Source organism: Belonocnema kinseyi, chromosome 3 (genome assembly GCF_010883055.1).
Source record: "Belonocnema kinseyi isolate 2016_QV_RU_SX_M_011 chromosome 3, B_treatae_v1, whole genome shotgun sequence".
Lineage (NCBI taxonomy): Eukaryota > Metazoa > Arthropoda > Insecta > Hymenoptera > Cynipidae > Belonocnema > Belonocnema kinseyi.
This window is the reverse complement of record NC_046659.1, coordinates 20,851,602-20,865,769: the sequence shown is the minus strand read 5'-3', so window position 1 is coordinate 20,865,769 and position 14,168 is coordinate 20,851,602. Positions and strand designations below refer to the sequence as shown.

The 14,168-nt window shown below is 29.6% G+C and overlaps 1 protein-coding gene across 1 annotated transcript in view; it reads left to right on the top strand.

Moving 5' to 3' along the window:
• The first annotated feature begins 789 nt into the window (after window positions 1-789).
• Window positions 790-14,168, top strand: part of LOC117169393 (tolloid-like protein 2) — a 519,229-nt gene continuing 505,850 nt past the window's right edge. The window contains exon 1 of the mRNA XM_033355754.1: window positions 790-1,625. Coding sequence (XP_033211645.1) covers window positions 1,433-1,625 — 193 coding nt within the window. The 5' untranslated portion in view covers window positions 790-1,432. The remainder of the gene's footprint in view (window positions 1,626-14,168) is intronic.

Here is a 14,168-nt window from a genome sequence, read left to right as displayed (position 1 = left end):
CTTTTACCGTATTTTGCATAGTTTGGCCGAAAAATTTAATTTTTGGATTTTTCATTATTTTGTATGCTGTCAAAATTTGAATTTTTGATTTTGCAAGAAAATTCAAAAAGTTGTTATGATAATCTTGTGGGACATTCAAAAAGCAACATTTTTCTTCTTTTGACTTTTTTCATATCATGCGTTATTTGGCTTAAAATGTTCATTTTCGTGTTTTTTTGAATTTTGTAAATGCTTTAACTCTGGTAATTTTTTATAACGAACTTGAACTTTAGTTCAGGACAATAAACGAGTGTAACAAAGGACAATTTAATAGATAAATTTTTTCAAAAGCTATCGAGTTCACAGACATACATACAGACAGACACATTCGTAAAAACCTGTTTTTCGGATTCAGGGGTCTCAAAACGTCGACATTTGGCCAAAACTGGGGGGGGGGGGGTTCCAATTTTACACAAATTTAATACCTTTTCTGATGAGAATGTAAACAGTTTAAACAATGTCTAGAGAGAGAGCATGAATTCGCGATATTAACTCATACCACCGAATTCAAGACATGATTTTGCACAATATACATTAATAAAATTTGGGGGACCTTTTAAGTCATATCACCTTACCTATGTAGCTTCCGAACAAAACTCCATCCTTCTCTCTCGCAACCCTGACTTGCCATCAATGTACCATCAAACGCATCCCCACTCACTTCTAGGTGAACGCGTACCAACGAGCGCGCGCTTTGTATGAACGCATTACATCTCGTGTGCCTGCCGCAGGCTTGCGGTGGAATCAGTCGTCTGTTCTCGACGTTCTCGAAGTGACGTTTTGTAAGTTCGCTCCCCGTAATCGTTACTTGTAAGGACCTTTGACCCACATTTGTTCCGATCGTTGCTGACTTCGACCACTGATTATCAGTGCCTCGGATTAGTCCGGATAGTCCCTTCTACTCTTTTCGAACATGATAATTCTGTACATGTTATCTTTCTTTTTCTTCACTACAAACAATACATCAATAAGAAACAGCGCGAACTGTTTTTATACCTAAACAGTTTTAGCATCTTTTTTTTTTTTATACCGCTCAAACTTTTTCGGTTAATGACCTCAGGAGCGACTTCCGTTGAACGTAGTCGGAAATCAGTTGGTGCTACAAGGGTGGATGCCTCATTACATCTTCTGATGACTAGTTTCACGAAGAGTTTCAGCAGACGAGACAGTTGTGTGTTTTAGTTTTTCGTTGATAAAAATTCAAAATCTAATATTTTTTACATTATTTCCATATAAATGAGAATAAATAAATAAAGTGCAAGGTGATGACGAAGAATGACAGTGAAATAAGTGAATGGAAGCAGATGGTTTTGATTCAGTGAAGATAAAACTCTTATCTCATTGTTATGACTGTGGGTGATTTAGAAAATCTCAATTGGTTGAAACTTTAAAAATGAAGCTGCTTCTTGTTCTGTCTTTGCTTTGCTTAATTCAAATAATTTGTCAATGTAGAATACTCCAGTTAAATAATTATAATCGTTTTAAATCTCATCAACATGGGCAGAAGTTCACGATCGACCAGTTACTCAATACAAAATTTTCGAATTCGATAACTGATGATGTGGATCTCGATGTCTGTAAAACAGGTAAGTGATTTGTTCCTGTGCAGATAAAATTAAATCACTATTTTTATTCTGCGAATATTATTCATGAAATGTAATATGCATACAGTATTTTACATACAAAAAAGTAATTCTTTACGGCCACTGAAAATCTAAGATAAAAATTTTATCGGTCTTTTCCCAGTTATCAACTATTTTTCTCTGGTCACGTTGATAGAATTTAGAACTAAAGCATTCACAGTAAGATTCTTATGAATTCTAAACATGTATAATTAAAAAGTCTGCGTCTAGTCGTCCCGAATTTTGGGATGACTAGCCTATTTTTACCATTTGGCTAGTCGTCCCGAAAAGGATGCATTTTATGAAATTTATCCTTTTATCTAAACTAAAATTACCAAAAATGTTAGTCATACCGAAATTCGGGACAATTAGCCTATTTTCACCATTTAGCTAATAGTTCTGAAAAAATGCTAATAGTGCAATTATAGTTCATAAAATATAGTGATTTTCAGTTCTCGAACCTCTCACTATTTTTCAGCCTTATCATTAAACTTTTATTTCAATATGATAGAAAACACTTACTCCTGTTAATCAATTTATACAGTACTAATCATGAATCATTAATTCTGTGACAAGTCACTGGTGTGCCTTCCCGCCTCCCACGGGACGTTGGAAAAGGGACAGGGGTGTGATCTTACATTATTTCTGTGACCAGTCACAGGGGTGCCTTGCCGCCCCTCATGGGGCGTTGGAAAGGGAGTAGGGGATGTGACCTTGAATTATTTCTGTGATCAGACACAAGACCGCCTTTCCCCTTATCAGATATTGGAAAGGTTTATGGGTGTGAGTTAAAATATTTCTATTAGCAAGTCCTATTTAAAAAAATTCTAAACTTTTTACCAAGATATTCCTTATTTTCACAAAAAAAAACTAAGACTTTTGGTGAATTTGTGTTAGTAAGTAAAATAAATAAAGAAAAATATAAAATTTTCATAGTTTTTTCAAGCTTTAGATGATAAAAGTAAGATCCAATCTAAGCGCGCGGAAATCATAGGGAGGTTTCGAGCGAACTTGAGGCTACGGTGACACAGAGCAAACCCTACCGAAAAGAATCTTTGAGCATATACTAAAAATTCTTTAGGTCAAAGAATCTCAAAGAAATTCTTCGCAGGCACTCAGGTAGATATTTTTAAAGGTCCAGGAAGCTCGTTTAAATGGTCTGAATGGTTTAAAATATCCTTTCCGAAATTGAAATAAGAATACGATCATAAATAACAAGCAGAGAGGCTGTCTCAATAGAGTAACCGACACTCAAGGGTCCTTTGTTAAGCTTTCGGATTAAAATTTAGAAGTAGATTTTTTTAATTTCATAGTTAACAGCCTAAAACATAATAATTCAGAATCTATGGGTTTCGATGACTTCAGATATCTAACTTTTTTTTAATGCTTAAAATTTGAATTAATAGAACGTTTCTCTTAAATGGAATGAGATACGCCAAAAAAGACAACATTTTTGAATTCAACTAAAAAATTGTATATCAGTATATAAGTTATAATTATAAATAAGTATAATGAGAAAATTCATCAATTAAAAAAAAGTGTTAATAATTTGAAGAGAAATTTAAAAAGGGAGAGCGGATTAGCCACGACCAACTACTGTAAATAACGCTGCCCGACCGGTACGTGACGAATACAAAAGAAACATTATATTACCGTCGCACCACTCTTAAAACGACCACTAAAAGGATCTTGAAAAGGACCCAAATCTCTCAAACTATCTCCGAGACTATTTTGTTTCAAATCGAATTTGTTTCTAGACTCAAATGGGCCAAGCTATTTCGCTAAAGAATATTCAGAGATTTCTTTCGCTAGGGGATGTATAAATTAATTTGGATGTGTTAAAGCTTAAACCCTACCGAAAGAAATCTCTGAGTTTTCTCTAGCGAAATAGCCTGGCCCATTTGAGTCTATAAACAGAGTCGATTTGAAACAATATAGTCTCGGAGATAGTATGAGATATTTGGGTCCTTTTCAAGATCCTTTTAGTGGTTCTTTTAAGAGTGGTGCGACGGTAATATAATGTTTCTTTTGTATTCGTCACGTACCGGGCGGGCAGAGTTATTTACAGTAGTAATTGGCCGTGGCTAATCCGCTCTCCCTTTTTAAATTTCTCTTCAAAGTATTAACACTTTTTTTTAATTGATGAATTTTCTTATTATACTTATTATAACTATAACTTATATACTAATATACAATTTTCTAGTTGAATTCAAGAATGTTGTCTTTTTAGGCGTATCTCATTCCATTTACGAGAAACGTTGTATTAATTTCAATTTTAAGCATTAAAAAAAAAGTTAGGCATCTGAAATCATCGAAACCCGTAGATTCCGAATTATTATGTTTTAGACTGTTAACTATGAAATTAAAAAATCTACTTCTAAATTTCAATCCGAAAGCTTAACAAAGGACCCTTGAGTGTCGGCTACTGACTACTCTATTGATATAGCCTCTCTGCTTGTTATTTATGATCGAATTCTTATTTCAATTTCAGACTCTCTGCTTGTTATTTATGATCGTATTGCTATTTCAATTCCGGAAAGGACATTTTAAAGCCTTTAAAACATTTAAAAGAACTACCTGGACCTTAAAATATATCTACCTGAGTGCCTGCGGAGAATTCCTCTGAGCTTCTCTGACCTAAAGAATTTTTAGTATATACTCAGAGTTTCTTTTCGGCAGGGAAGGACTACGTTTTCTAAAACCTAACCTAACTTTTAGTTTTATTCGATTCTGAATTTTTCTAGGGACAACTGGCAGTTTTAATAATCTTTGGCTAACTCAAAAGGAGTAAAATTTAATAAAAGCATAATTTTCGGGACGATTAGACAAATAGTGAAAATAGGCTAGTCGTCCTGAATTTCGGGACGACGAGACACTTCGTATTAAAAACTTTCCAGTAGATATTTTTCAACCCTTCAATAATATACCATTTTGAACCAATAAAGACCAATATATTAAATAAATAAAAATTCAAGTTAGTCGAATTTGTACGTTATTTCAAACTGAAAGCCATTCAAATTCAAATTCAAAAAGATTTCAACTACAAATCTTCTGAATCGTATCCAACAAGTTTTCAAAATGAATTTTCATAAGCCTTATCACCCTGTTTAAACAATTTCGAAGTTTTAGCTGTCAGAACAATATCCCAGCCCAAGACATTAGTAGAATATTAGTGGTTGAATGTACTGCCAATTTGAAATTTCTGCAACAAATTTGGATAAAATTGTCCTAGCAAAAAATAAAGAATTGATACGGATAGTGGCGAATGAACATATTTTAATGCACCTGAATTCCGTTTTCTGATTCGTTTAAACGAATTGTGACTCATTACAATTTACTTTCAGACCATTTAAATTTACATTAAGAGAATTTACTAAAAAATTACATTAAATTATATATGCTACGGACATTGGTTTTCCTGTTACGGGTTAAACTGTATAAATCAACACTTTCTGAAATTCGACGTGACTAATTAAGGCGAATTGGAGTAGGTGGTGCAATTAAAGAATAGGGGCGTCACCTGTTTTTTGGCTGAAAACACAGTATTTTTTTTAACAAACTATTAGAATCTTTAACTGAACGATAAATAAAGCGATTTGACCAGGCAGAAGTTTAAAATTATTGTTACCATTGTTACTATGATATATTAAATATTGGTATGTCACGATATCAGAATGATCACATTTAACTCACCATTCTGCAATCTAACCGAGCGTGTATTTTACTCTCAGGAATTCGGACGGTGATCTTATTTTTACATTCTCATCAGAGAAGATGTTAGATTTGTGTAAAAGAAATTGACCCGCTCCCCATTTTTGGTCAAATGTCCACGTCTTAAAACCCCCTGAATTCGAAAAACAGGTTGTTACGAATGTGTCTGCCTGTATGTCTGTCTGTCTGTCTGTCTGTAAGAACGATAAATTTAAAAAAATCGTTCTATTAAATTGGTATTTGGTACACTCTTTTAGTGTTCTAAAGGCCAAGTTCGTTAGCCAGCCATTTTGGATAAAAAGTCAAAAAGTGAGCGCATTCGGAATATTTTTGAGACCACTGTTTTCAAAATTCGAAAATTTTGTGTACGGATATTTATATTATTCAAAAAATCGAACAATTTATCCTAATGACCTTTTTATAAAACCAAAAATTACCAGAGTTACGGCATTTACAAAATTCCATAAAGCACACGAAAATGACGATTTTGAACCGAATAACGCACGATATGAAAAAAGCTTAGAAGAAAAATGTTGATTTTTGAATGCCCTACAGGATTATCATAACAACCTTTTGAATTTGCTTGAAAAATCGAAAATTCCAATTTTGACAGTTTAAAAAATAATGGAAAATCCATAAATTACATTATTGAAGAATATGTATTTGCAGAATATCTACTTTTTGATAGGATGCGTACTTTTCGCTTTAATCGGGAAAAACATCATTAAAGGCCCAAAAAAATTTGCCCGCTGAACCAAAATCAGAACTATCAAGAAATTCTCCATGACAAATTAATTCATTTGACCCCCCAACCCCCAGTTTTTCTTAAAAGGTCAATGTTTTGAGACCCCCTGAATCCAAAAAACAGATTTTGACGGATGTGTCTGTCTTTATGAATGTCTCTCTGTGAGCACGATCACTTTTGAAATAATTAATCTATTAGATTGGCGTTTGGTACACTCGTTTAGTGTCAAACAATGAAGGTGAAGTTCGTTAGCCAGCCATTTTGCATAAAAATTCAAAAAGTGAGCGGATTTAAAAAATTGTTGAGGCCACTTTTTTCATGATTCCAAAATCATCTGTACCTTTATTCATAGTACTTGAAAAGACGAACATTTTCTCCTGATAAATTTCTTCAATAAAAAAAAAAAAATTACCAGAGTTATAGTACTTACAAAATTCAAAGAAACAAACAAAAATGAAATATTTGAGCTAAATAACGCACGATATGAGAAAACGTCAAGAAAAGAAAAATGTTAATTTTTGAAACCCCTGCAAGGTGACCATAAACACTTTTTATTTTTTTTTATTTTTAATCTTATTTATTACGATTGAACGAAAATCTACTCGTCCTATCTGAAAATGATTAATAATAATTTTATAGATCTTTTTAGGCAAACAACTTTTGTGTTTTAATTTTAGTTCGTACCTTCTGCCGTTTTTTTTTTTAAAACCTTTTATTTTGAATGTTATTGTTCACAACTAAAGTAAAAACTACGTGTCCTATCGAAAATTATTCATGAGAAATTTCAATGAGTTTTCGGTATATTTTGGACGATTAAAAGTTGAATCTTCAATTTTTCGACCAAGTTAAAAATGTTGTTATGATAATCTTATAAGGCTTTAAAAAATCTACGGTTTCTTCTCTTGACTTTTTTTCATATCATGCGTTGTTTGGCTTGAAGTGTTTATTTTATTTTATTTTGAAAATGCTTTAACTGTGGTCATTTTTCTTTTTAAAGAAAAAAGTCAAAAGGATAATTTGTTAGAGTTTCTGAGTACTATGAATAACCGTTCATAGAATTTTTAAATCTTGAAAAAATGTGGTTTCAAAAACTTTGATAACGCGCTCACTTTTTGAATTTTCATCCAAAATAGCTGGTTTACGAATCCGTCCTTTCTTTTTAGGCCTTAAAAAAGTGTGAAAAGCAGAATCTATTCTGATCAATTTTTCGAAAGTTATTGTGCCTACAGAATACAAGCAAATAGACAAACACCTCCGTAAAAATCGTCTTGCCTGACTCAGGGGGTCTAAAAACGTGGAGATTTTTATGAAAACCGACTAAGTGAAATTTTACACAACACCAATACCACCTGCTCATTAGGATCAGAATGTAAAAAAAGTTTATTAAATAAATCGAATTAAGTGAATTAAGGAAAATTCAAAAGAATTTAGGATAAATTAATAATAATTCAGGGCGAATTCAAAATGAATTGCAAAACATATTTTCAAATTTCTTCAAATCTTTGAAAACCTACAAAATGCCTCACTTTTCTAGCGAACTACTACAAGCGGACTACTAAAATCAATTAAAAATTACTTGGTATCTTTTAAAATAACCTAAAATATTAAAAATTAAAGTTATATATATTTTGTAATTTCTTGAAATTTTTAAAAACTCTTGTAAGTGTTAAGGATTTTGAAACAATTCCTTAAAGTATTTCAAAGTCTTTAATCATTTTAATTATTGATCCTCAGAATTAATTTTTTCTCAAAATGCCTGACTCTTGGAACCTTTGATCGTATTACAAATTGTTTTGAAGTTATGTTATAGGCTGAAAATTTGGTACTGCCGATACCAAATCTTGAAATTAGGGAACTTTAGTGACCTCAGCTAAGTATAGGATACAATGATACAGGGATTGGTCTGCGAGGCCTGCAATAAACCAAAAAATCTGATTTCAGGCTTCACAGCCTAAACTTATCTGCAAACACTAAACATAGGGTAACTTTGCACGAAAATAAGAGAATGAGAAAGGAATAAATTCTTTTAAATAAAATCATTATATAGTTACCATAGTGAATTCAATATGAAGCGCTTATGATTTCAACTTCAAATATATTGCATTCTTAACGAAATATTTAAATTTTCAACCAAAAAAACATGAAGTTTTTACAAAAAAAGATTAACTATGAACGAAATAGTTGAATTTTCAAGCTAAAGAGATATATGTTTTAGAAAAGAGTTGACTCTTAAACACGAAAAGATACAATTTTGAAATTTAAAAAATTAAAAGGAATTTATTTTCCTTTCTAATTTTCCCTATCCTACAAATATTGCCACGCAAAATCACAAACTTCTTTTCCAGATTCTAATATAAATAAAACGAAAAAATTAAATTCATTAAAAGTCATTCCTGTGAATTTATCTAAACTTTTTTAATTTAAATAAGTTAATTAATTGGTAATGTTTATCTTCTAAAAAATTCATCTTTTCATCTTGAAAATTCAACTATTTTGTTAAAAAAACAACTATTTTTTGTTGACTTTCAATCTCTTTTATTTTCAAATTAAACTATTTGCTTGAAAATTCATTTATTTTGTTAAGAGCTCATCTTTTAGGTAAAAAAACTCAAACATTTGGCTTTTCATATTCTCATCAGAGAAGGTATTAGATTTGTGTAAAATTTGACCTACCCTCAGTATTTATCAAATGTTCACGTTTTAATGCCCCTTGAATTCGAGAAACAAGTTTTTATGAATGTGTCTATCTGTATGTCTGTATGCCTGTCTGCCTGCCTGTGAGAATAATAACTTCATAAAATTAATTTATTAGATTGGCCTTTTTTACACTCTTGTAGTGCACTAAACTGAAGGTCATGTTCCTTAGCCAGTCATTTTGGATAAAAATTCAAAAATTCTCTGTACGGATATTTCTAGGATTTAGAAAGTCTAACAATTTATCCTAAGGGATTTATTCGATAAAAAAATTACCGAAGTTATAGTATTTTCAAAATTCCAAAAAAAAAACGAAAATGAAAATTTTAGGCCAAATAACGCACGTTATGAAAAAACAACCCAGAGAAGAAAAATGTTGATTTTGGATGACCTATAAGATTATCATAAGAACTTTTTGAATATAAAAAAATCGAAAATTCACATTTTGACTGCGTACAAAATAATGGAAAATCCGAAAAATACATTCTTTCATTCAACCATTTCAAATTATTTCAAATATTTTTTGGTTTCGCACCTGAAGGAGGGCCGGAAATGTGAAAATGAAACCATATGAACTCCCATCTAACACAACACTGCTGAAGGTTGCTGACATTCTCAGTATAAAACACAAACCAACTATGACTCTAGTTTAAAATTATTTGCCCCCCCCCCCCCCTCAATATTCGAAGTTTCGTGGGACTGTTGTAACAAAACCCTAGAAGTTTAAGAGACTTTTTTAGTCAATTATTAGGAGATGAAGCAATAGAGCACCACAACTGTGATCCAGAACACGATGTGGAATGTTTAAATCATACAAATAATATTCGAAATCAGCAAATTTAGTTTTTGGAAAAACGACAAAAGATACAATAAAATGTTTTTGAACAATTTTGTTTAAATAATACGCATTTTTCTTAACGTGATAATAAAACTATGTCTGTTTTAGTAAAACCGATGGAGCTTTAACAAAAGAAAATTCATAATCACCAAATTACTGTTGTCGATGTTTTGACCTTTAGTTTTAAAAAGTCTATGCACAGAGAACGAGCGCGAAGCGCGAGAGAAATATATTGTCGATCGCGAAGCGCGAGAACCAACAGTCGCGCAACCCAACTGCGCTCAAGCTTGCAAGCCGCGCGCACGGCGCGTGATGTTTTGCATTATATTTGTACGTATAGAGCAGCGTTTCCCAAACTAGTGTCGCCGGCCGATTAGAATACCGTCGGCAGGGGGGTGCCACCCCAGGCCGGGCAGCCAGACACAGTGATCCCAGATCTAAAACGAGATGTGGTCCAATACTATTACACGGCTATGTCCGTGTGAATATAGTAGAAGACGCTGTAAATGACTGAGTTGCGCGCGCAACCCATTTCTCCTCTTCTGAATTTGAAAACTCGAAGGTGCACGATTGCCGGTCGGAGCACTTCGGCGATTCTATTTATATATCTATCTGCTAACTGCTTTGAAATAAATTCAGGAGATTGGGATTTTAATATTTCCAGATTTCGATGCTGACGATTCTCATGATTTGAATAGATCGCGCGCCTCTTGATATGCGTATATTTTGAGGTTATGTTATTTCATGTATAAAATATAAATTATATAAACACTAATAGTATTATATATAAATATATACGTATATTAATAATGATAATATTATAATTATGTTATATTATAATCGTCTTATTTATATTTTGATCCGCATTTGAAAGAAATTAAAGAAATTGGCGATTTTGGAATTCATCTCGTTTGGATAAAAACTCAATTATTTGATTGAAAAATTAATTATTTTGTTGAAAATGTAACTATTTTGTAAAAATAGTCCTCTTTTCTATCAAAAGTTCAACTACTTAAAAATTTTTTTTTTTATTTGAAGGTTCATCTCTTTCGTCGAAAATACATTTATGAAACTGACAATTAATCAATACCATTTTTGGTTAAGACATCATGTGTTTTGTTAAAAGGTCGTCTTTCTTTGTAGAAATTAAATTGTTTTATGGAAAATTTATACTTTTTGATTAAAAATTACATTTTTCGGTTGAATTATCAACTATAAATATTTTTTGGTTGTAAGTCGTTCTGTTGTAAATGCAACTATATTGTTAAAAATTCAAACCATAATTCTGGGCGGAAATACTCTTTTTGTTTTTAAAATTAAATGATTTCGTTGAAAGTTCATGTATTTTGTTGGAAATTTACCTTATTTAGTAGAAATTTAATCTTCTTGGTTGAAAATGTATCATTTTTGGTCAAAAATGCAATTGTTTGGTTAAAATATCAACTGTACATCTCCTTGGGTTTAAAAGTCGATTATTTCACTAAGACTTGAACTACTTTGTAAAAAACTACGTTTTTTTAACAAGGTTTTTTAATTATGGTTGAAAATTTAACTATTTCGTTGAAAGTTTAACTCTTTCATTGAAAATTCATATTTTTCGCTTAAAAAATTCAACTTTTTGTAGGTAATTCGTCTTTTTTACTTTAAAATTAAATAATTTCTTTAAAAATTCATGCATTTTGTTAAAGATTTGTCTTTTTTTGTAGATAATCAATTTTCTTGGTAGAAAATTCATCTGATTGGTTGAAAATTTAACAACTTTGTTTAAAATTAATTTTTTCTGTTAAAAATTATTTATTTTTATCTGAAAATGTAACTATTATATCATTGATTAAAAATTAATCGTATATATTGGTTAAGTTGGAAAATCGTTTTTTTTTTATAGAACATTAATCTTCTTGGTCAAAAATTCACCTTTTCCCTTGAAAATTTAACAATTTTGTTGAAAATTTTTTTTTTTCTTGTTCAATTCAATTTTGTAGCATAGTTTTTATCTGGAAATTGAACTATTCCATTTTGGGTTCAAACTTTATCCTGTACATTGTATTGGTTAAAACACCAATTATTTGATAGAAAATTAATTAATTTTGTTGAAAAGTAAACTTCTGGGTTGAAAATTGATTTATTTTCAATTTTCTTAGCAATCACAACAATTTTTGTTATTCTTTTTAAATATCTTACAATTCTCAAAAGCTTTTTTTTTTAAATCTGCGAAAATCTACATCGTGTTTCCAATTATTTCAAATAATTTCAAGTTTTAAATTAATTTTGAATAATATTCTAAATTAAAATTGTAGCGTTCAAACTTAAAATTTAGCTCATTACAATTTTAACAATTCAAGGCATTCTATTTCGAACCACTCTGTTCAAATCTGAATTATATATTTTTTTTCAAAAAATCTCGGATCCAATTGAGAAATACATACAATTGCTTTGAAAAATTTCCTATTCCAATTCAAAATTCAGGATGAAATGAGAACATTCAAAATTTTAAATCTGAAAATGATTTTTTTGAGGTGGAAATCTTTTGAATTTTAAACTTTTAAAACTGAAGCTTGACAAAGTTTTAATTCAGAAATATTTCATTTAAACGCTCAATAATTTGTACGTATAAAACACAAACTTTTAACACCTTTTAATTTTACAATTTTTTAAATTAAATTATTTTAAAATACGAAATTACTATTTAAAATTTTTTATGACTTTAACATTTTAGAGATTCCTGGTTAAAAAATTCAAATTACGCTATTATTTTTAAGGTTCAAAATGATAATAATTCAAAAAAATTTCAGTTCGTAACATTAAAAATTGAACGCATAAATTAATTTTTTAATTACAACTTTTTAAAATAAAAGTAACATTGTTTTTATTTTAAGTTGTTCCAGATTAATATTTTTGCATTGTTATTTAAAGATAAAAATTTTAGTTTGGTAAATGACAATGTTAGAAATTAACTTACTATCAAAATAATTGTATTTTCAACTAACAAAAGAGAGAATAACAAATTTCCAATAAAATAATTACATTTTCAACTAAAATGATAAATCTTAAACAAAAAAAGTTTGAATTTTTAATTAAAAACTGTTGAGCTCATCCAAAAAGGTATTAATTTTACACAAGAGTTGAATTTTAAGTCAATAAGGATTTTTTTTAATTGTTGAATTTCAAAGCTAAAAAGATGATTTTTTTACAAAACAGTGTAAACTTATTTTTAAACGGAATAGTTCAAGGACTTTTATTTATAAATCCAAACTCAAAAGTCTTATTTACGAATCGACAATTTTGAAAATCGAACGGTGTAACAAAACAGTTTCATTTTCAACTAAAAAAAAATTTAGTTTCAACCAAATCCTTAAATTTTTAACAAAGGAGATGAATTTTCATTTAAAATTATGAATCTTCAACAAAAAAAAGGCTTACATTTTTTATTAAAAACTGTTGAACTCATCCAAACAGAACAATTTTTCACAAAACTGTTGCGTTTTCAGTCATTAACTAAAATGATGAATCTTCAAAAAAAATCTAATTTACATAATAAATCAATTTTTAACCCAAAAGCTTACTTTTCAACAAAATAAATTAATTTTCTATCAAATAATTGGTGTTTTAACTAATAAAATGTGCAGGATAAAGTTTCAACGAAGAATGGAGTAATACAATTTCCAGATAAAAACTGTGCTAAAAAATTGAATTGAACAAGAAAAAAAAACAAATTTTCAACAAAATTGTTAAATTTTCAAGGGAAAAGGTGAATTTTTGACCCAGAAGATTAATGTTCTATAAAAAAAACGATTTTCCAACTTAACCAATATATACGATTAATTTTTAATTAATCATATAATAGTTACATTTTCAGATAAAGATAAGTAATTTTTAACAAAAAAATTAATTCAATAATTAATAAATAATTAATAAATAAATAAAATGACTTTCAACCAAATAGTTAAATTTTCAACCATAATTAAAAAACCTTGTTGAAAAAAACGTATTTTTTTACAAAGTAGTTCAACTCTTAGTGAAATAATCGACTTTTAAATCCAAGGAGATGTACGGTTGATATTTTAACCAAACAATTGCATTTTTGACAGAAAATTATACATTTTCAACCAAAAAGATTAAATTTCTACTAAACAAGGTGAATTTCCAACAAAATACATAAACTTTCAACCAAATTATTTAATTTTAAAAACAAAAAGAGTATTTCTACCCAAAAATTATGGTTTAAATTTTTAACAAAATAGTTGCATTTACAACAGAACGACTTACAACCAAAAAATATTTATAGTTGATAATTCAACCGAAAAATGTAATTTTTAATCAAAAAGTATAAATTTTCCATAAAACAATTTAATTTCTACAAAGAAAGACGAACTTTTAACAAAACACATGATTTCTTAACCAAAAATGTTGAACTTTTGATAGAAAAGAGGACTTTTTTTTACAAAATAGTTACATTTTCAACAAAATAATTAATCAATGATTTAATCAATATAAAAATAAAAAATATAAAATAAAAAAA